This window comes from Sander vitreus, chromosome 14, assembly GCF_031162955.1.
Source record: "Sander vitreus isolate 19-12246 chromosome 14, sanVit1, whole genome shotgun sequence".
Classification (NCBI taxonomy): Eukaryota; Metazoa; Chordata; class Actinopteri; order Perciformes; family Percidae; genus Sander; species Sander vitreus.
The window spans coordinates 29,548,672-29,573,489 of NC_135868.1; the positions used below are offsets into that span (position 1 = coordinate 29,548,672).

The window sequence follows — 24,818 nt, forward strand, 5'->3', positions numbered from 1 at the left end:
TTTCAGTATTGGCCTCAACACTCTAGTATTGGTCAGGCTCTGATCAACACCTAAGTGCCAGGCTTAAATGAAATGTACTGAGCACAGTCATGCACTCCAGAGGATGAACCATTTACAGTTTGGACACTGAATGACACTTTTGTCTAGGACCAACCTCAGGCCAAGATGTTGGCGTTTTTCCATTACATGGTACCTGCTCCACTCAGCTCGACTCTACTCGCCTTTTTTGGTTTTCCATTCTGATAAAAAGTCTGTGGTACCTGCTAACAGGTACTGTTTTTAGTACCACCTGCGTGGAGGCTCCAAGCGAGCTGAGGCGATATCAAAAGGTGACGTGAAAACCTGCAGACTACTGATTGGTCGGAGAGAATCGTCATCAATCACTGCGTCATCATTGCTAGAGACAGACGGGGGTGTCCTGAACAAACCCGCCATTTTTAAATCGTTTAGCCAGCGGTGTGTTTTTGCTGCCTCCAGATTCTTTTGAAACTAAATTTGTCTTCTGGCAAACAGCCACATGCTGAGAATCAAAACCAGCGCACCTTCCACGTTGTGTGTGTGTGTCGCATTAGGTCACGGCAGTTTGCTGCGGCGCCACTATGACGACTAAATCTGCAATGGAAAAAGGAGGATGGGGCACCTGCTTCATGTAGTTCTACTGGAACATAGGGTCAGTTTCAGCAGAAATGACAGAAAGGGAGTTTAATAAGTCTTACCTACTGCACCTTTAATGAAACACACACAAATAGACAAAACACAAGCAAATTCAGAAAACATCTTCATAAATTTGACAACACATGCACAGCATTTAGCAAATGTATGAGAGGCCGTATAGGAAGTAATTCATACTTCTGTCTTACACACACTATCATAATCTTGCATATACACCACTATACTCATACACACACACTATTATAATCCTTTACATGTATGTATGAGAGGGTATAGTCGTAGAGAGAGTATAGTAGTGTATGTGTGTGTGTGAGTATAGCAGTGTATGTGAGAGAGTATAGTAGTGTATGTGAGAGAGTACAGTAGTGTATGTGAGAGTATAGTAGTGTATGTGAGAGTACAGTAGTGTATGTGAGAGAGTATAGTAGTGTATGTGAGAGAGTATAGTAGTATATGTGAGAGAGTATAGTAGTGTATGTGAGAGAGTATAGTAGTGTATGTGAGAGTATAGCAGTAGTATGTGAGAGAGTATAGTAGTGTATGTGAGAGAGTACAGTAGTATATGTGAGAGAGTACAGTAGTGTATGTGAGAGAGTATAGTAGTATATGTGAGAGTATAGTAGTGTATGTGAGAGAGTATAGCAGTGTATGTGAGAGAGTATAGTAGTGTATGTGAGAGAGTATAGTAGTGTATGTGAGAGAGTACAGTAGTGTATGTGAGAGAGTACAGTAGTGTATGTGAGAGAGTATAGTAGTGTATGTGAGAGAGTATAGTAGTGTATGTGAGAGAGTATAGTAGTATATGTGAGAGTATAGTAGTATATGTGAGAGTATAGTAGTATATGTGAGAGAGTATAGTAGTGTATGTGAGAGAGTATAGTAGTGTATGTGAGAGAGTATAGTAGTGTATGTGAGAGAGTATAGTAGTGTATGTGAGAGAGTATAGTAGTATATGTGAGAGAGTATAGTAGTGTATGTGAGAGAGTATAGTAGTGTATGTGAGAGAGTATATAGTTGAATGTGTGAGAATGTATAGTTGTTTATGCGAGAGAATATAGTAGTGTATGTGAGAGAGAATAGTAGTGTGTGTGTGTGTGTGTGTGTGTGTGTGTGTGTGTGTGTGTGTGTGTGAGAGAGTTTGATTGAAACGGAAGGGAGTTTGATTACTCAGCTCCTGATTGGTTGACAAAGAAGAAGCGGTATTTGACGGTCAAAATCCTGCACTCATTCTGTCATTATAATAATTTGGCTGAAGTGGTGCTGTAATGGACACAGAGAGGCTAACTGAAGATGTGGGTCTTCTAAATAATATTTTAGGAAATGGTGAGCTATTGTCAACAATGTCTCGACAATTAAATCAAGTCCCAACAGAGCTCTGATTCGGAGATGCAGAGATTATTCAGGGATGGAACTGCAAATCCAGTCAGACCTGGCTGCAGCGCTAGCACTACTACTTCTAGCTAGCTCACTGGAACACGGAGGACCCCGTTACCAGACGAGGCAGCGTTTCGTGGATCGTCGTCCCAAATCCAGGAAGAGGTAAGTTGATTAAAAAATAGCCAAGGACCCTTTTTATTAACGTCATCCTATCTGTAGTGTCCCCCCAAATTCATGTTAGCATGGTCGTGACGTTACGCTGCTAGCTAGTTGCTACCCATATACAACACAGGCTAGCCATTTTCCATTGAAAACTGCAATATCTCCACTAGTGCTAGTTAATATGATCAAGCAAGTTTGGGCAAGCTGTGTGAAATAATTTCAGAAATCAGGTTTCAGAATTAAATCTGCTGTTACATGAGAGAGACGACACAGTATCTGTCAAGCCCTTTGATTAACCACAGTATATGATATTTTTACTGTACAAATACATTTGACTTTGACTAGGAGAAAAAGATAGCAGCTAGCAGCAGCAGTTATGGAAGCATATTGGTAGTTATAGTACCCATTGCTGCGCTCCTGTTATTCCATTTGCTATTCTATGCGCAGCTTATTACAGTGTAGTTCTGCATTTATTGGCCTTCGCCTCTCTTTGGGTAAGAAGACATCAGAGTAGGCCGTTTACAGCAAAGATAGCGTTACATGAGAAAGCTCTAGCATCGGCTGGCTAGCTAGCTGAGTTGCAATCATCTGACTGGGTGACGATGTTTAGCCTAACTGTGTGTGTCTTTGACTACTATGAAAAGCGCTATATAAATAAAATGTATTATTCATTCTTATTATTAATATTAAAAAGTGCAATCCACATGTTTACATATGTTTATTACAGTGAATACTAATCTAAATACTACTAAGTGTGGTAAAGCCACATATTTGTTTTTATATTTCTGCAACCTGCACTTTAGTTTGTGTGATTAGTTTCTGACTTTCATATGAATGTTTCCACCAGGCGGTCGGTGCTCAGTATTACTACTGGGACTGAAGGAGTTAAATAATAGATGTCATTCATATAAATTCATGCATCACCTGATGTCATCATCACATCCAGGCCTGGCCTCCAGTAAAGAACAGTTTGTTTAATATATCTAATCTTGTGTTGTTCATACTATACAATGATTATTACAGATTATCTGGCCAATGCTGGGTGTCTAAGGACTTTGAAACGCGTAGAAGACAAAGATCTCTTGGTGGAGTAATCCTCATGTTTCAGGTGGGTCATGAGTCAGTGGAGCACTTCAAAGGTTTGTGTAATTCCATTTTTTAGCAAACATAATTAACCCTTCTAAGGTGTTCATATTTTTGTTACACAGCCAATGTTCCCGGGTCTGGTGGACCCACCACATTATTAGGCTTTTAAATCAATACAGCCATAAGGTGGGGCTGTGGAGGATCTCCAGTCGTGTTTGGATTCTACTCTTGCAAGATGGCGCCGCAGAATGGTGACACGGTGTGTTGGTGTGCTCTGTTTCGTTTTGTGTTTTAACTTTGTTTCTTGCGATGGTACCCGGATCTTATTCACCAGTGAAGAGCTTGTGAACTTCAGGGGAACATCATCATCGGACTTATTTCCCACTTTTCTTCTCCCTTCACTGGAAATTTTGGACATTCTGGTCAAAGGTGGAGAGGGAAATGGGCCGGTGCGCTTGTGCGTCTCCGCCAGCGAGGATTACAGGTTACAACGGGAATATTCCTCTCCAACGTGCACTCACTGCCCAACAAACTGGAGGAATTACAACTGCTGTTGGTGAGAAACCGGGACTTTTCTTCATCTGCTATTTTGTGCTTCACGGAGACGTGGCTCTGTGGATTAATACCGGACTCTGCGCTGCAGCTGGCAGGCTTCCAGCTTTTCAGAGCGGACAGAGACACGGATCTCTCCGGGAAAACTAAAGGTGGAGGAATCTGTTTCTACATCAACAGCGGCTGGTGCAACGATGTGACAGTGACTCAGCAGCATTGTTCTCCTGACCTGGAATCTTTCATCATAAACTGTAAGCCTTTTTATTCACCCCGTGAGTTCCATTCATTCATTCTGGTCGGTGTTTACATCTCACCGCAGGCCAACGTGCAGGACGCACAGCGCATGCTCGCCGACCAGATACTGTGTGTGGAGCGGACCAACCCGGACTCCCTAGTTATTGTCCTTGGTGACTTTAATAAAGGGAACCTCACTCGTGTACTACCTAAATACAGACAGCATATTAAATGCCCGACCAGAGAGTAGAACATTCTGGATCACTGTTACACCACAGTCAGGGATGCTTATCACGCCGTCCCCCGTGCTGCACTGGGTTTCTCTGACCACGTCATGGTCCACCTGATCCCCGCCTACAGGCAGAAACTAAAGCTCTGCAAACCTAGTGAGGACATCAAGGAAGTGGACCAGTGAGGCTGTGGAGGATCTCCAGTCGTGTTTGGATTCTACTGACTGGGATGTGTTCAGGACTGCTACCAACAGTCTGGATGAGTACACAGAGGCTGTGACGTCATACATCAGCTTCTGTGAGGACTGCTGTGTTCCATCAAGCACCAGGGTGAGTTTCAACAATGACAAACCCTGGTTCACAGCCAAACTCAGAAGGTTAAGGCTGACTACGAAAGAGGCGTTCAGGAGTGGGGACAAAGACAGATTTAAAGAGTCGAAGTACAAGTTTAGCAAGGCAGTGAAGGAGGCTAAAGGACGGTACTCTGAGAAGCTCCAACACCAGTTCTCAGCGAACGACTCTGCGACTGTCTGGAAAGGACTTAGGCAGATCACCACCTATAAGCCTAAAACCCCCCACTCCTTCAAAGACCGACACCTAGCCAACGACCTGAACGAGTTCTACTGTTGCTTTGAAAGACAAAAGGACAGTCCTGACACCATCCCCCACGACACCTCCCTACAGCTACAGCCACTGTGCTTCACCTCCACCTCCCCCACCTCAGCAGGGTCCTGGGCCTCCCCACCAATTACCCACCTCAGTGACAATTCTCTCCATCCACGAGAGGGACGTCAACAGACTCTTTAGGAGTCAGAACCCCAGGAAAGCTGCTGGACCGGATGCCGTCTCCCCATCAAGCTTGAGCCAATAGGTCTGTATACGATGCAGTCAACCTGGCCCTCCACTACATCCTCCGGCACCTGGACTCCGCAAGAACCTACGCCAGGATCCTGTTTGTGGACTTCAGCTCTGCCTTTAACACCATCATCCCGGCTCTGCTCCAGGAGAAACTCTCCCAGCTAGGCGTGCCTGACTCCACCTGCAGGTGGATCACTGACTTCCTGTCTGACAGGAAGCGGCATGTGAAGCTGGGGAAACACGTCTCCGACTCACAGACCATCAGCACCGGATCCCCTCAGGGCTGTGTTCTTTCCCCCCTGCTCTTCTCCCTGTACACCAACAGCTGCACCTCCAGTCACCAGTCCGTCAAGCTTCTGAAGTTTGCGGATGACACCTCCCTCATCGGACTCATCTCTGATGGAGACGAGTCCGCCTACAGGTGGGAGGCTGACCACCTGGTGAAGTGGTGCAAGCAAAACAATCTAGAGCTCAATGCTCTAAAGACAGTGGAGATGGCTGTGGACTTCAGGAAGAACCCAGCCCCACCTGCCCCCATCACCCTCTGTGGCTCCACAATTAACATTGTGGAGTCTTTCCGCTTCCTGGGAACTATCATCTCCCAGGACCTCAAGTGGGAGCTGAACATCAGCTCCTTTGTCAAGAAAGCACAGCAGAGGATGTACTTCCTGCGGCAGCTGAAGAAATTAAACCTGCCAAAGACAATGATGGTGCACTTCTACACAGCCATCATTGAGTCCATCGTCACATCCTCCATCACCATCTGGTACGCTGCTGCCACTGCCAAGGACAAGGGCAGACTGCAGCGTGTCATTCGGTCTGCAGAGAAGGTGATTGGCTGCAATCTGCCGCCGATCCAGGACCTTTACGCCACCAGGACTCTGAAGCGTGCTGAAAAGATTGTGGCTGACCCCTCCCACCCCGGACACAAACTCTTTGAGACTTTGACACTCCCCTCTGTCAGGAGGCTGAGGTCCATCAGGACCAAAACCTCACGTCACATGAACAGTTTTTTCCCCTCCACCACTAGTCTTATTAACAAGGCCCGGAAACCACCCTGACTCTCCACCTTCATGCCACTGTTCTCTCTCTGCTGTAATGCTCTTTGCTCTTTATTTTTTATTTATATCTTTATTTATTCTTTATTTTTAATTTAATACATACTGTGTAAATATACTTATACTTATATAGTTTGAACCTATACTTATATTGTTTAATATTCCATCTAAAGAATGTGTGACATGCACCAACAACACCAAAACAAATTCCTTGTATGTGTTAAAAAACCTACTTGGCAATAAAACCCTTTCTGATTCTGATAATAATTTATGTAAAAATACTTAACAGAGGTTTACTTTAGCTCAATTACCAATGATATATACATCATTTATGGTTCATATTTGCCATTTACTCCTGTGAGATCATTCGTTTTTTGTGAGTAAACAAGGAAATTCAATTATAAAAAAGGTAAAAAAAATAGAAACAAGATTTTTGATCATTATTGGTGCTTATTTCTTAGAACTTAATCAGAACAGGTAAAAGTACTTGAAATGTAACAATTTTGTAACTGTGTGGGAATAGCAGGTGCAGAAAGACAACAGTTTCATAGCACCTACACTCGCACACATACAGACGAACAGACACACAAAGAGACGAACAGACACATGGACACACACACACACAAATACACACACACAGCAGGCCCAATAAGGAGGAGGACACAGTTAAGTTTCATAGCACCTACAATTATTACACTGTAATAATTACACTCGGGTCCAGTAGACCCGAACACCTCATGTGTAATAGTTATGTGTAGGGGGGGGTGTACCTTGTGCAGTCATTGAAAATACGTTCTTTTTTGTTCTTCACAGGAAATGAGCCAAGGCCAGTGAGTTTGAGTTAGAAGAAATAATAAATAGCATAATTTTTCTTTTAACAAACATTGAAAACGGGTCCCACAGACCCGAACACCTTACAAGGGTTAAGAATAATTAAAGATTTCAACATATATTTTTAAAAGCCAGTGTACAACCTTACAAACACTCTGAATAAAGGTTTGCATGTATCATATAAAATACCTTAAAGAACATCACGTTTTAGATCTTTTTTTTTTGCATAATCAAAAACACTGAACTGTCCTGTAAGTCATCCCTTTCATGTGCTGTGTCATCATTTATCCAATCTGAAAACAGATATTTGTATCTTCTCATGATACATTTTTACAGATTCAGGAAGGTGATGAAGACCCTTGGTGTTCTTGATGTGATAAGAATGCACCCAGATGCTTTCAGACCGCTGGTTTGTCCCGAGCCATCCCCCACCCCCCACTCACAGCTGATGTACTAGAACAGCTCTTTGAAACTCGACTGTCAGCAGCAGGGGCAGCAACAAAAGAAGGCCAGAGGAATGTGTGGCTGCATTTTGGAGGGACTACCTGCTGGATGTTGAGAGTAAGTATTATCGCTAGTTATGGAATAAACATCTTTTCATATGCCCTTCTGTCTGTCTTTCCCTCCTTTTTAAAACATGCTAGGTTTAATTTCTTTTTCAGAGCAAGAGGGACCCTTACAACTTGGGGGGTATCCTGGCCTTTGCAACGGGAGCAAATGGGCTTCTCCCCACTACCTTCAGTGGATTTTCTCCATGAGCTGCCCCTCAGACAAGGCCGTCATTTACCACCTCAAACACATGCATTAACTGCCTGGTTGCCAGTCCTGAAATAATTGGAGGATTTCAAGGAAACTATGGATTTTGCATTAAAAAACGATCAGGGGTTTGGTCAGGAATGACTTCAGAGAACTCCTGAACATACGTTATTAAAATCTGTTGCCTGTTGAACTGGACTAAACTGATGAGGCATCGTCAATAACTCACCATTTCCTAATACGTTATTAATGTCTTGTTTAAACAATTGAAAATGGAATAATCATTTGACTAAGAAGGAAACCATTTTGTTATTTTATTTTATTGTTCAACGTTGTGAAGCAGAAATTGTCACTGGCCTTTTAATAACCTTTATTAATTGTCTTGACACTAATGAACTTGCTCACTGATAGAGTTCACCAGGCCCAAAAAATAATTGAATGCCATGGTTACCGTCATCGGCCAGTGGGTCTACAGTTTGTAGAAATCTGTTCATAACTGTTTCATTGAAAATAAAGTCTTTTTTCTGGAACAACAACATTGTTTGAAGTCTCAAAATGTACTGGGGGGTCTTTCTTGTCACTCCCAACTGAAATGTTCTGCATTGCCTCTGCACTGCCGCGCGCAACCCGGAGCGCGAGCCCGTGTAAAATGATAGAAATGAAGGTCCCGTCGGGTCCCGTCGGGTTCGGACAAAGATCTTCAGCTCTACACCAAAGCTTCCCTGATCGTCATCCTCTTCAAACTGCTGGTTAATCGAGAGCAAGAAAGAGATTGTCCGAGTATAACCATTGAGCTCAGAAATTAATCTTTCCAAAATAACACTGTCGCGTCCCAAATTGTCAGTTTCACAATTCTCTGAACACACAGTATCAGTTAAAAAGATAGCAATGTTTTCCTCATTACCATTTACTTCCACAAACAAAAACTGACCTCGAAAAAGAAACTAAATAAGATAAGAATACATTTTTTCGTCCAACAAGGTTGTTTTTGTCCTTAAAGTTTCTGCTGCTTGATTTAAATGTTCCTTGTTCCTCTGAGTTGGTGCTAGCTGTACTTTCAAAGCAGCAAGCCCCCCGGGTAATGATCATTTAAAATGGCCCCTTTAGCCAATGAGGACGTGAGGATTTAAACTGTCTTCCTGATTGATCAAACCAACTTCCTTTTCAACTATACTCTCACACACACACACACACACACACACTACTGTACTCTCTCACATACACGACTATACCCTCTCATACATACATGAGAAAGGATTATAATAGTGTGTGTGTATGAGTATAGTGGTGTATATGCAAGATTATGATAGTGTGTGTAAGACAGAAGTATGAATTACTTCCTGTACGGCCTCTCATACAAACGCGCTGCATATACACGCACAACACAACCAAATACACAAACGTGCTGCAAATACAGAGACGATGCAAAAAGAAAAGCACACAATCCCCGAAAACAAATGCAAATGGGGTTGAAAGTCAAGCTGTTCCACTTAGCTGCTCCCCCTAGAGGCCTGGAAAACTTCCGTTGTGTAAACTGGATGCAGCGGTTTTTTCTGTTGCATTTTGTTTCTTTATTTGCAGCGCGTTTGTGTATTTGGTTGTGTTGTGTGTATTTGCAGCGCGTTTGTGTATTTGGTTGTGTTGTGTGTATTTGCAGCATGTTTGTGTATTTGGTTGTGTTGTGTGTATTTGCAGCGCTTTGCTAAATGCTGCGCATGTGTTAATGAAGTCAAATGAATGAAGATGTTTTCTCAGTTTGCTTGTGTTTCATTAAGTTGTCCCGTCGGCCACCGTAAGGCATGCCATTTGGCGGTGTAAGAGTTAACAGGGGTCCCTTCTCAACGCACTACTAATATGTCCTGTAAACCTCAAGAGCTCGCACTGGACACGGCACCTGGGTCCTCAGTAATACACCAATACCGCCAAGTGTGAAGTCGATCAGATGAATGGTTGTCGAGACAATTGAAGGACAGACAGACACACAGAGAGTCCTTTCATTTTAGTTAGATGCTTAGTTAGTAAAGGTGATCAGATATTGGCGATCAGCAACTGCAATATTTTAATATATTTAATATTTAACAGTTTTCACTGTTTTTAAGAGAAAGAGAAAGTCTATGTTGATCAAACCTCGTCAGTGAGAGAATGCAGCAGATCAGTTCTAGACTGTACTGTATGTGGGCTGAGAAGCACAGTCTTGTCTGAGCTACCCCGCCCAACAAGAAGGCCACTTCCCAGGTGATAAATCACAAATGACAGAGGGCATTACACGCACAAACGGACTGCCGCAGTCGCACCTTTAGAACAATTAATTAGCTGGCTGACACTCATTTATCACTGCGGCAATAAGGTGAAAAAGTCAAGAGTTTATTAAAGCTCCGCTTAATTTTCAAGAGCTATAGGCCAGAGGCTGAGACACTTCACATACACAACAGCAGCGACATTCACATTCTTACTTCATACAGTATCACAGGAACACAGTACATCATCAGAAATATTCCCTTAAAAAGCATGGGTGTAAACAAACGTGAACAAATGTTTGGCAATTAAAAAAAAGCATGGTAGTCGCTTTAAGACTACATCACAAATCTGAGTTCAACTCTGTTCACAACACAAGCTTATGATATATAATCAAGTATGTTGGCACAAAAATGTATGTTTGGCCTCTTCAATAAATACTGTACACATTGTCACACTACGTAGCTACCTGGCATTCAAATTCTACAAGACCACATCACTTTAAAATTACTGTACAGATCTGGATAAATACATACAGCCATGCATTGTAGAACTGACATGCAGTCTTTGAGACTGACTGAGTATAAGTGATGGGAGAGGACTGGTCAGGAGTCAGCAAGTCATTCTGCACGAGGTCCCGTCTCTAAAGACAAACCCAGTGCGGTGTTGTATCTGGACACAATAATCTAGAGAAGCAGAAAGCGGTGAACTGCACGGGTTTGACTGCTCCCAAAAGCATGCATATAGAGCCCTGTACAGGCAACAGAGTGACATGAGGGCAGAATGTGACACTTGTCAGGTGCCCTGACAGAGCAGCAAGCAGCTGTTGTTTTGACAGCATTGACTATAGGCCCCCAGGGACACGGAGACAACGCTGGGCTTCTTTCTGAGGACGTGTCAGTTCAACTGTCACTTTAAGATATGGAGACAGAGGAAGACTTCTAAATGCCTAAAGACACGCAAGACATTTGGACTAATATTTAAGTGCTATAACCACTAACTACACTAGTTTATTTCTACGACAGACACTTTATAGTAGCATTCATATTCTGCTACACTTGATACACCAGAAAAAGTTGGCCTTTTCTATACACAACACTGACTTTTCTTAATGCTTCTGCTCCTCTATTTACTTAGAGCACACAGCAAAACACTCAAGTCTGAAAAGGCCTGGGGTCAAGTGTGTTTGTAATTAACCAAGTCCACACTGAAATGCTCAGGGTGATTGGGTGGCAGATGGCTCAATCAATAACACTGATTGGTACTGATGAGAGGTTGTTTGGAGAGGTCACCAGCCTAGTAGCAATGAAAAAAAAGTTGTTGATCTGAAATAATTCCCATTAGGGCTGGGCGATCAATAATATATCGACATTGATATATGAGACCTGATATCATCTTAAATTTTGGATATCGTAATATGGTGTTCTGAAGTGCTGTCTTTTCCTGGTTTTAAAGGCTGCATTGCAGTAAAGTGATGTCATTTTCTGAACTTACCAGACTGTTCTAGCTGTTCTGTTTGCCTTTACCCACTTAGTCATTGTATCCACATTATTGATGATCATTTATCTAAAATCTTATTGTGTTAATTTTTTGTGAAAGCACCAATAGTCAACCCTACAATATTGTGGCAATATCGACATTGAGGTATTTGGCAAAAGATCGTGATATTTGATTTTTTTCTCCATACCGCCCAGCTCTAATTCCCATACATACATGTTGGATGCAGGGGAGCACCTAGAGGCATAGAGAGGAATTATTCCGGATAGCGTCCAAAGTCAGAACATGCACAAATCCACTGAGTGCAGCAGGTTTCTGCCTCTTAGAGCAATTCCACTTGTTCCATCCATTTCCTACAGAGAGAGATCAGCTGACAATGCGAGCAATCCAGAAGCTTGTCCTCTTTGGACGGACTTCTTACTCTCAACCTCCAGTTTATAACATCAGCTTTAAATGTGCACTTGAAGCTTTTTTAGAAAGCTGCTTTTTCATGGAAAACAGTGCATCTTCAGTGGTCTCCATGGTTCATTAGTGGGTATACGGTTATCATCAAAAAACTAAGAATTCTGCCTTTCTGCCCGTCCTATCACTCCCTAGCTGATACATCCCTCACTGTCTAACATTCTATTTCTAAAGGAAATACATCAGATTAAGGAAGTAAAGACACCATTTCAAGGGATCTTTGAAGAAGATACCAGGACTTAATGTCTTACAAAATAAATTCGGGACAGTCCCATCCAACAGTTAGCGCCATGGTAAACTCTTCAATCATTCTCTACTTATTTTTGTTTAATGCTACCTAACTAGCAAACGAGAGGAGTTGTGTGAATTGCCAAAATGGAAAAAAAAATGGTTTAATACATGAATTGAATAAATACATAACTTTTTCTTACTTGGTCAAAACTTTTTTGATGCAGATAATTGCATAGAAGCAACTTGAGCCACAATTGGTCACAAAAAGAATCAACCGAGTTACTCGTAGTGTGTAAACAGCAGTCCAACATTAACCAAAAAGTTACTGACTCCATGTTTTAGATTCAGACAGTTCCGCTCAATTTTCGTTGGACAGTTGTTGGTCCAGTTTGGATCAGAGGTGGCTGCGGGGCGGCGTGACGGTCTCGATCTTCAGCCTGACTCGAGCGCCATTCTTCAAACGCTTCAATTTGCCTCTCTCTGTGTCTAAGCCAACGGTCATCTGTCCCGAGTTTTTATGGGGGGGGTGAGGTGGCTGCCCCGGCTCTCACAACCTGTGCAATGCAAAGATAGAAAGAGTCAGGGCAGCACACCCCACACCCCGACCAGCAACCCTTACAACTCAAACGCTGCCTCAAGAGCACGACAAAGAAAACACTAACTCTCTGGTGTTGAGCTTTTTCTTTCTTCTACTTCCATGACACTGCTTTTGCCATTTGTCATTTTCAAAAAGGAGTACGATAACAGTTGTCATTGCATACATGTACATGTATGTTTAAGTATTCATTTTCTTCTGCTTCTACTTAAGGGGTTAAAAAAATGCCACTCAATGGAACACATTTACTGCATGTTTTACATTTAAAATGCCAAGTAAGGGAGGGATGTAGAGCTGCAAACATTGTTTCATCAATTGATTATTTGTTTGGCAGATAAAACGTCAGAAAACTGGACATGTTCCTCGTGCCCAAAGGAACATCTTCACAAAATGACTTAAGTGATTATAAAATTATCAAAATAGTTGGCAAGTCATTTTTGCTGATTGACTCATAGTTTAAACTCTGGAGGGATTATGTCCTTTAAATTGCTGAAAGTGCTGAGTTTCACTGACAGAAATTTGAAAAAAACGCAAAGTAGAGTAGAAGCCAAGAAGGTTGGAATGAAGCAGTGAGTGACGGTCGTATTTCTTTGAAAAATAAAAACTAGCATAGATAGCATATAGCACTAGAGTATGGCAAGACTGTTGTTTTAGTAATGGAATTAGTTTTGTAGAATATACATTCCTCTGAATGTATCAAGACAACAGGAGCAGATCAGAAATGAGGGCGATGATAGCAAAAGGTTAAAATATGCTTTAAAAACAAGACAAACATTGGAATAAATGCCTGTCTTTAATACAAGCCTGTTACAAATAAAAGCTTCCTGTCATGTTATAAAAAAGGTTAGTTATGTTTCAACATAACAAATCAAAAAGTCATACACTGGTTCAAGTAACAGTGAGCCAATCACAGACAATATGAAATACATGAAAGGGAATTCTGGTCTGATGAGAATGGAGAAATGTTTTACGGAAGATATTCATCACATGACAATGTTCTAACAAGGTCCCGCTGTGATCTAGGTTTTTTTTATTTCCTTACGGAATCCAAAGTCAAAGAAAAATTCTGGTTATTAGATGCCTGACACCTGAAATCCCAAGAAAGGAGCCGAATAAATTGTGCTATTCATTACGTCTTAATGAACTGTGCAAATGTATGTGGCAGGTCAATACAGGGGGCCTATGGAGAAGATACCCTCAGCCCCCCTCATTCTGCAGAGCCCAGGCGGCCAGAGCCTAATGAAGACTGAACTTTAATCATCAGGAAGATATGGCTGCCTCACGAGACCCCCCCCCCCCGACACACACACAGAGTATGTCTAATAACCCAACCCCCCCCCCCCGGTTTCCTCTCTGAGCTACACACACACACACACGCGCACGCACACACACACACACACGCACACACACTCTCACCTCACGAGGTTTTCGTTGTCACCCGGACCTTTGCAGGTTGTACACTCAGTCCTCGTGTCGTCACCTTTGGGTTTTTTCTGCATTGCAGAGTGGCGTTGTCGGCGTTCCCGTGGCAGTGGTTCCTATGGAAACACGGCTGATTAGAATCAAGAGCTGTATGGGCACTTGTTGGTGGTCGGGATGTAAAAAAGGAATGAGATGTTAAACTGGGGAGAGATGGGGAATACACCAGAACATTTCCCTGAGACAATTCATCAACGTGACGGTTGGGATTAGCCTGATGTGGATTCCTTAAAGTCGACATTTCTTATGTTTATGTGATTACAGCAAATTTCAGATTTTTTTTTTTTTTTATGGTGTTAGTTTTTGTTTATATATTTTATATACTGTATAAAAAACGAGACAATCCCAATCAGAATTACCGACTTCTGTGGAGCCCGTTTTATTTTTATCCTTCATTAAGTGGCTTTAAAGGAATTGTTCCAACATCTTTTCCTCATGTGAGAGAGGTGAAAAGAGCGAGATCAATCTCACGTCTGTGTGTTCAATACAGCGCTGGAGACAGGATATGTTTTGCATAGCTTAGCATAAAGACTAAAAGGAGGGGGAAAGGGCTAGCGTGGCTCTGTCCAATATTCAAAAATACACCAACAGCTTTTAAATGTCACTTATTAACACCTTGTATCTTTGTTTAACCCCCTACATAAACAGAAATGTAACAACATCATTTGCCGTTGTCCAATATTGGCAAATACAAGCAACATAAAATACGATATTATGTAAATCCAAGACCAATAAACCTGGATTACTGAAGTAAGTGAAGGGGTCCCAGAACAACAGCAGTAGTTTTCGGTAGCAGAATTGAGTGACAAACCTCGATTTTATCTTCTCTGTCCTCACAGATGGGAACCCTCTTCCTCTTCTGCCCTCTGGTTCTCTGCATAACACAAACATTCAACTTTTAAGCAGTGGTCAAATACACAATGCAAACAATTCTCAAGTGACATTTTCATGAACCTTCTTCTGAGTGGGTCAACACCTTCTTGAGATCAAGGCAAGGGTGTCATTTGATAGCCTGGTGAGAGCGTCCTGATCTGGCGAGCTCCAGTTTTCCACTCAGTCTGGCATCTTGAGAGAGAAAATTTGGAGCCGTTCGCCAAACGACCGACCAATCAGCGTTGGTTTTGAGGCGGGTTTAGGTGTGACGCAACAGTTGCTTAGACTGTTCAGTCTGAGATGAGCGTAGTTATCGTGCAAGTTTGATCCGAATAAGAAAGTAGTCCTTCATTGAAAGAAGAGCAAAAAACGGCACTGGAGGCTTTTCTCGGAGAGAAGATGTTTTTGCTCTTCTTCAGAAGTGTACCGTGAAAACTTGGTGAGCATTGTCGTTGATGAGGTTCATGTCACATACAAATGGTACGTTTAAAAACTTTAACGTTGCTACGTTACCTAACTTAATTGTATGTTAAACGATGGCATTAGAAGAACCGCAAGGTCCTTGAAGCCAAACTAACGCTAGCTTCACTAACTTAGCTAGCTTCACTAACTTAGCTAGCTTCATTGATCTGATTGGTTGATTTGGCCCGTCTATCACCAACATAGGTGGTGATAGACAGATGGTTTATTCAATCAGCTAACCAGTATTTTCGCCCCTTCCAAAAAGTTCTCCAAGGGAAAGTTCCCAGATGGATATGCCGAGCAAATGCAAAGCAATCCATCTGGAGTCAGGTTAGTCATTTGCTGCCTTTAAAGGACAATTCCGGCGTAAAATGAAACCTAGGGGTTAATAACATATGTGTACAGAGTCGACCGTTCTCTGGAATATGTTTTCATGCTAATCAAATGTGTCTCTAGCTTTTAACAAGCTACCGCAAAACTGTTGGTTAGCTGCTAACGCTAGCTTTCAGGGCAGAGGGGAAAATCACTATTTTCTACGACTAACAAGGCTCAAAATAGCACCACACTTCCACGGTAGCATAATGAGGGTCCCTACATGTAAACCAAATCACTGAGAACGTAAGTGTACAGACAGTTTATTAAAAAGATAGATTATAAAGACAGTAGCGTTCGTGTTTACATTTAGCCGCCATCTTAGAAAACAGTCATGAGCAGTCGAATCACGAACGCCGTGTTTGAGCTATGTTACTGGTTACTGGTTGCATAGCGTTCGTGCGAACGCTAAGACCTAGAACACAATACTTCAAAAAATGTAAAAAATTTTAAGGCCTAAAATTTAGATTTTTAAATTAGATTTTTAAATTAGGACTCTCAGAGATGGGTTTCTGAGACTCTTAGAGACCCCTCAGAAACCCTGTCTGACTGTCCAGATTACAGAAGCTCGGACTTGGGCTAAACTTTAAACCGTTTTTCCTTTTATTTTTTGAAATAGGTTAGGTCCATAAGTGTTTGTGTTATGTGGTGAATGTGAAAATGAACTGCTACCTCCTCTGTCAGCTCTAGTCACTGAAAAGAAATAAACAGAGAAATCAGGCCAATTACAAAAGCTGGTCAGTCTGACGTGGTGTTGCCTGAGCTCATTACTATTCATGAGCTCGCCGAGTTGCACTGGGTAAAGGGTGCTGATAACCAGGCTGTCATTGGCTAGCTATTAGCCAATCAGAATCAAGCAGCTTAGCTCGCTGAATGTTAATGAGAACTGGCACAAATCGAGCTGAGTCTTCCTGCAGGCTTTCTATACCACGCTGGAATGGCTTGAAACAAGGTCACCAAGGCATTTTTTCCACAAAAAATGTTACAGAGTCCATGGTAGAACTTCAGACATTACCACAAAGTAATCAAATACGTGTGGCAGGGCACCTTTAATGTTATCTTAACACATGAAGCTAAATAGTTTTAGTGTTTGATAATTAGACCTGCTATGACATATTTGTCATATAGTTATGTAGTCTTGGTTTATGTCGACAAAGAATGTTTTCCCCCAAAAACAGGAATATTGTAGTAAAATGAACATCATGCTGTGTTGAAGAAGACTTGAAACTAGAGACTGGGACAAAAACCTCATTATGAAAATGTTTACTGAGGTAATACATGAAGTGAGAAGTAGGCTCATTTGCCATCAACTTCTATAGAAACTGACAACCAATGAAGTCGCCCCCTTCTGGAAATTAGATAGAATGAAGGTTTAAGGCATTGGCTTCACTTTTCAGGCCCGGAAGCTTCGTCCATTATTTTTACAGTCTATGAACCTGACTCACAGCAATACTAGTCATGCTGTGGCAGTGCTGAACATGACAGGACACAAATCCCATTCTCTTTATGGAAGCTAAACAATGCTGGATGGACATATAGCAACACTACTACACAACTCTAAAGTGTGCTTTTCCCCTTGCAGAAGACTGAACAGAGCCTGAAAGGAAATCAAAACCAAACATCCCCTTCTTGCTGCTAGCAAGTGAGCGCTGGAGCCGCTGAGGAGGGGTTAAAAGGGGAAGAAAAATTGACAACATATTCAAACAGATTGCGAAAAACAATCCCATCTGTCGCTTTTGGCTCGCCACCACTCGCCAGATGGAGCACTTATCATTAAGAATGCTAACTGCAAGAACGCTGCCAATTGGCTCCTATAGACCTTCACTCTCTCTCCGGCGACTGCACTACCAAACAGAAGGCCTGACATTATTCAGTTATTTGTGCATTAGAGTAGTGTCTGTAAAGTAATCTATAGGACCAGGGAGAGCAGGGTGCAGTTCAGTAGCTGGTTCAGCTAAAAAACGCTGCGCCACACAGCACAGCTAATCTCAGGCTCTGCTCAGGTGAGGAAATTAAAACTGCAGGCAGTTTATAAGTCCCAGGCAAAATCAATCTTTTAATTAAGTACATCAGTGCATCTTTAACAAGCATGAATTATTTCACACAGGATTAGAGAAATTAACAGAGCATAGGAAGTGGTAGTAACTAGATATATTAACTTAATTCTCATAATTTCCAACTGATTAATGGCATATGTTCATATTGGGGGTTTTAATGTTAGCACAGCGGTGGTAGCAGGCAGCAGTAAATCATGTCCCATTAGGAGGAGCATTTTATTGCCACCTCCAGTTAGCCTCTCGAACCCTGAATTCCCCTTTAAACTTCCCCTTCATAATCATTGCATCAAATGAACACAGAGCATTTTTCCACATATTATCCTTTAACAACATTTAACTACAGTGGAAGTTATTTGGATTTTTCGACGGAATGAAATTATAATAAATGGCAAGGTGAAAAACTCAGAAGATCAGTACGTTAACGTTAACTTCTGTTCTATGAGTAACAGCGAATGAGATGGCAGGTGGACGCGGGCGATAGATGTGACCTATGTATGACTTATGTCTTGACGTATGTAGTCACGCATTACCAGACCTTCCTTCACAGCGCTGCGGAGGAGGGTCTATGTAGTCCACACAGCATTCCAGAGAAAAACATGCTCTGGTTTATTGGCATTACAATACAAAGACAGCGGAAGAGGAACGGACATCGTGCGGAATTTCCGGCAGACAGAGAGCGGTCCTGGAAGAGGAACGTCGTGGATATAGACTATGACGTATGTAACACCAATGGCCTGCCGAGGCGCATTCAACCAGCGCTGGACTCATTCACATCACTACATCACTCTGTGAGTAGAGAATCCACTCTGCAGTGTAGTTCAGACATTTCACTGATAAACCAGAGAACTGTACAGTAACAACCGGCTGTTTTTATTTAATATAGGCTATTTGTTTTAGATACATTTCCATTTACATGTGTTGCAGCTGTACATTTCCAAGCAGGGAAGGAAACCTGGTCTTTGCATTTTATTCTGATCACAGTCTGTTTTAATAAAAGTGCGTGTGACATCTCACATGGGGCCTTTGACTTACAACTGAACATTTGGCCCACTTTGGAGAAAATACGAGATAGTTTATCGCCATTCAGCCGAAAAATACCAGGAAATGATTTTTGTCCATATTGCCTAGCCTTAAATGGACATGGATTTAATGGCCAGAGATACTGCTATCACTCAGAAGCACGAGTTGCACTGATTGCAGCAGTGTGTGTATGACATCTGAGTGTTAAGCTCAGAGAAGAAAGGAGGCTCAAAGTTTAACAGTTAAACTGGTTGCAAAGTGTCCAATACAGTCAACGTGTTAAAATAATCTGATGTGTAAATTGAATAAATAAATTATGATATAAAATGGGAATTAGTCTAAATGAAAAATGTGTTAATTATCAAGAAAGCACTAAGAGATCATTCTCTATTAAAAATTATGTTGCAACCAACTATTCTCAAAACGGCTTGACCACGGTGTCCCAGAGCTCCGCCAGACCCACATCCAGACGTTGGGTCTGGGAACTCACCATTGGTAGGGCTCAATCCGAGGGGCGGGATAAACGGTTGTCTTTCAAATTGCCTCTGCACGCAATAGGATAGAGCTACAACCAATCAGAGCAATGAAGAAGGTTGAGGAGCTAGTTGATAGATTAAACTTTTATATCCGGTCGGCAAAACTCCGAACACATCTTCCTTTTTTAAGAATGACACGTATCATCATGCGGAACCGTCAGCAACCCTGTCGTCATTTTGTTGAAGTGCCCATATTATGAAAAAATTTGTGTCTCTGGTGCTTCCACACGCATACAAACTTTGAAAAAAAAACATCCATGCTGTTCTGAGTGAGATACGGTTTCTGAATGTGTCCTGCCTTCAGTCTCCGGGTGAGCTGGTCAACATCTGCACGGCTTTCTACGTCACTAGCCGAGACGAGGGGCCTAGGGGGCTAACCGTTAGCATGCTAGCGCTAGCATGCTAGTTCATTCTCAATGGCAAAACACTGCTACAACACATACAAATTCACCCTAATCTACTAAATAAATTGTATAGAACTACTTCCATGTCCCTGTTCTGCAGGTATTCCACGCAAAGTTGGAAGTGCGTCCTTAGTGTAGTCCTTACCTAGCTACTGAGCATGTAGTCCTTACCTAGCTACTGAGCATGTGTGACTCCCAACAAAGATGTTCCAGCAGTGAGAGGTCTCACTCTGGAGCTAAAACAGAGACCTGAACACAGGGTGAAAAGAGGAGCTGCAGCAATGAGCAGTACAACAAATATATGGTGTTTTTTTTTTTTATTAAACCATGTAAACCTGTTCTGGTACAATCTCAAATTACAATTAGGAACCTGAAAATGAGCATAATGTGGCCACTTTAAGCCTGACCACCGACTCTATACACAATGTGATTGGCCTGACTAGAGTTTGGTTTTTCCAGCACGCAAGCCAACGGACAGTTGCTAGACGACCCAGGCTGCAAATTGCATTTGCTGCCGCTAGGGTGGTCTAGATTTCTAGGCTAATTTTGACCCACAGCCATATGTAACCTTAATGGTAAGACTCTGTCTGCACAAAACCTTCAGGTGTGTGTCTTTTCGCTGTATTATTCAAACCTTAGAGACGTCGTCATTTCCAGGATGAGCTACTTGTGCTTTAACTTATATATATTTCCCAGAAACATCTTCACTTAATTAGTGCATTGATTAATGAAATCATGGGTAGCATCAGGGACGGGGCAGTAAAAACCTGCTGACAGTGAAAAATGGCCAGTTTTAAAACTGATCCATGAAGAAGTTAGACACAACCCAGCTGCGTTCCGTTCACAAGCCACACATCGAAGAACAAATGTGTGTTAATGAGTTGTCCTTGCATGAAGCTCAATCTGGATAGAAGTCTTCGAGATGGTCTCTATCTTTAGCGGGGCTGTGTAAAATCAGACCGTGTGCTATGGAGCATTCATTTTACAGCTGCGACATTACATACATGCTAAATAAAATTCAGCTCACAGGTTAGCTTTAAAGGTTTTCCTCCAGTAGGCAGTATCCACTACAGGCCATGAATAACAGCCACAAGACTCCAGCTTCATCAAGGTGGCACTGGGCCGTGTCAGCCCTTTTGGCCAAATGTAAATGTGCGCACGCAGCGCGCACACACACACACACACACACGCACACACAAACACACACACACACACACACACACACACACACACACACACACACACACACAGAGTGCAGCCTCGGAGACCAGCGGGATGTTGATTAGCCAGTCCTGATAAATTGAAACGTGGCTTTAGAGAAGTGCCAGTGTTTGGGTGCCCTAGTAAAAGCATTAAAAATGCAAAGCAGGGCCCTTTCAGCGTCTGCCATTGCACGCCTTGCATTTGAAGATAAATGCTGCACTGAAGTGCCTCGCCCGAGTGGCTGTGGCTGCGAGAAAAATCAGAAAGCTGCTTAATCCCTGAGAGCTCCAGCAGGGTCCTCGGCACATGTCTGGGCCCAGGGTTTCCAAACCTGAATAGAAAAACACATTAACCCAGACTGTCACCGTGCTCCAACACTCCGCTATTTCCCCCTCTAAGAAAGATAGAGTGCAGAGAGTGGACAAGTGGCTGAGACACTCCTCCTTTTCTTTGTTCATTTCTCTATTTGTAACAGACACTGTAGTCAGGGGCAGGTTCGGTGGAACTGACTCTGCTGTGGGCATCCACAGTCACAAGAGGAAAGTTCCTTCAAGTCCCAGGTGAGTAGCACTGGGTCACATATTGACAGTGGAAAAACAAAAAGGGAAGAGAAAGAAACCCCCAGCCGCACCTCCTCCCCACCAAGCTGTCAGATATCAATCTGTAGTGTTTCTTGAGGGAGCGGGGAGGCTGCTCTGTATCGCAGGATCAGAGCATGGTCGGTACAGATAAGTAGGATCCAGTGAGGGATGGAGAGAGGGGTCTGTTCCCTCTCACAGCTGACACAAAATGTTAAACACAGTCCACATACTGTCGCTCTTTTATGGCCAAAGAAAAAAGAGGTGGTGAAAACAGCTAGAAGGTTTATGGCAACATTGACACAACCCTGACACCGTTGTAGCCTACACGGCTTTGAAAACTGCCAGACCACCAACTGCTGTCACTTAGGGTTGGGTACCGAAACCTGGTTCCACTATGGAACCGGCTCCTACGCAAACAGTAGTATTCAGACCGGATTAGAACGCAAATTGCGGTTCCTCATTTCGGTTCCGACTGAAATACTTTCCCTCTGTCGCTCCGGACAGCGACAGACTCTTTGTTCTTTCTCCCTTTTCTGCCGAGTGGCGCACGTGCCCGCTCACGGTGTGAAGCGTGTGTCCGCGCTATTCTCGGACATGCACTCTACAATCACAGCTGATAGACGGCTTTTTGTACACGCTCCAAAACGGACATAAAAATATCACACTTTCTCTGTAGTCTACCGTTAGCTAGCTACCATAAATGTAGGCTACTTTTAAAATGCCATATTTTCCCTCTGGGCTCACCAAAACGGACGTAAAAGCATATTAACCATTCACTTAATATGATCGCTAGTAAACATATTACATTTGGTCTGCCGACCCTGTAGCCTGGTGGTGGGGGAGGCGGGACAGCCTCCCCAACTTGTCTGCCCTTTCAAACTCCTCCCTGTGTGTCCAGGCCTCTTGGACACCACCTGAGAGAGGTTTCTCCTGTGCAGGACATGCCATAAGTCAGGAGAGGTGTCCTATCTCGCCAGAGAAGGCAAATATGGTCGTTTTTCTGCAAAAGAACTGCTAAAGTTTGAAGCTGGTTGTCATACCAACTCAACAACATTTATTTTGTTGTTACTTGTTAATAGTGTAGTTGTAGTTATGTGTTAGGTGACTTAGGTTTACTTATATATTTAAGTACTTTAAAGCATTAATATATTGTTCAATTTAAATCATTTTCAATTAAAAAAAAAACATGTAATGCCTTGCTTTATTCACAGAAATCTGTGAGGGGTTTCTGGAGTATGTGACAGCAGAGACTGGTTTTAAACATTTGTTTCAATTATTTCCTACCAGGCTCTTCCCTCCCTGCTCCTGTATCCTGCCTCTAATCAAATGAAGTGATACAACAAAGGATAACAACATTTTTTTGTCAGTTCGAGTGGATGCATACTGCCTGAGCTCCAGCGAGAACAAATCCACATCTGCTTTGTGTTTTTTTCCCACTGACTTTTGTATTCAGCTGCACTCTCTCCTGTAACAAAAGTCCTTTTGGTTACAAATGTTGATTCTCTGCTCACGGGAACACAATATCGCCTCGTGCAACTTTCTGATAACCTTAAGGAGAGCATGAGGCCAATGAGAACTCAAGTTGATTATTTGTAATCAATGCAGATCAATCAATTTGCCAACACTGACATCAGCTGCACTCTGATTAGAGTGGAGGAAGAGTTTAGCACCCACAGGCTTTCATTATTTTTGGCAGTAGCAACAGCAGTTTTTGTTTGAAATGTACTTCTACTTGGGCGGCACAATATATCGGTTTTTTTTTATCGTGATCGCAATATCAACTGGCGCAATTTACACATCGCGAAAGGCAGATACACATTGCGCAATAATGTTTTTTCTATTCGTTGAAAGAAAATATCTGTAGAAAACTGCACTTTGAAATATAACTGTCCTTTTTTTAGTGATGCCTTTCATATTCAATTCAGTGTTCAATTTGTTCAATAAAAGAATGATTTCCTTTCATTTGTTTTAAATTCAACAAGAAATGTGTTGTATTTCAGCAGAAGACTGAAAGCAGCAGAACTGAGAACACTTTGACCCTCTGAGGTCAAAAGACACACCGGAGAGTTCAGGAGATGATTGACGACACTCCTACTCAAAAAGCGATATTACAAAATTTCATTTTAGACATTTAGTTACTATTTTATTCATATATTACGCTACTTTTGTGAACCCAAGACTTTTGTAAACTCATTTCAAGCAACAAAACAATTGAGTGTAGGTTTGTTTTCACAAGAGATTTGAGAAATATCTCTGCTTTAGGAATTCTGGCCGTCACTATACAAAAAGCTGAGTTTGTTCTGAACCTTTTTACATGAAACACATGGGGATCAGTTATATAAATACCCTTAAAAGGAGAATTCAAGAAGATATCTAAAAATGCCTTTAGACCTCAGAGGGTCAACATCTGTTTATTATTAATATCGTTATCGCGATATTTAGCGACTTTATCGCATATTGCATATTTCCCTCACATGGTGCAGCCCTAACTTCTACTGATCACATTTGAAATTCCCAGTGTGTCGATACACACCGTGCCTCTCACTTGATGTTTCTTGGGCTCTGGCGACATCTCCTGTGGGATGAATTTGATTGGTCCTTTGATCTGCCTCCTGGACCTCTTGGTACCGTCTGGTAGCGTCTCCATGGCGATATCGGCCTCATCGCTGCTGGCCTGGTCACACTCGGAGCATTGCCTGAGGAGAAGGAAGGAAGAGAACTCCTCTCACTGAACTGGATTGATTTAGTTATCACAGGTGCACATCTTCACTGTAGAAAAACAACAACTAAGAAAAACAGGCTTTCACAGCTTCTTTTCATCAGAAGGCTGAAAACGTAAAAGAGACACAAAAGGGCTGAGTGGAAAAACAGAAATTCAATTCATGAACATGTTTGACTTTGCAAATTCTAATAATCAATGGCCTCTATTGGTGACGAGCAGCAATTGCAAAAACCTTGACAAAACCTTTTTTTCTATTTCTTAACTTTGGAGGCA

The 24,818-nt window shown here is 42.3% G+C and overlaps 1 protein-coding gene across 7 annotated transcripts in view; it reads right to left on the reverse strand.

The window, feature by feature from the left end:
* Positions 1 to 24,818, reverse strand: part of phf14 (PHD finger protein 14) — a 120,567-nt gene that overhangs the window by 45,227 nt on the left and 50,522 nt on the right. For 3 of the 7 annotated variants that reach the window (XM_078266923.1, XM_078266921.1, XM_078266920.1), the window contains exons 14-16: positions 24,357 to 24,519; positions 15,127 to 15,189; positions 14,253 to 14,374 (exon numbers count right to left, since the gene is read on the reverse strand). In XM_078266923.1, coding sequence (XP_078123049.1) covers positions 14,253 to 14,374; positions 15,127 to 15,189; positions 24,357 to 24,519 — 348 coding nt within the window. Of the gene's footprint in view, positions 1 to 10,159; positions 12,796 to 14,252; positions 14,375 to 15,126; positions 15,190 to 24,356; positions 24,520 to 24,818 lie in introns of those variants that run through there. The other 4 variants (XM_078266924.1, XM_078266926.1, XM_078266922.1 and 1 more) reach the window with 4 other exon arrangements.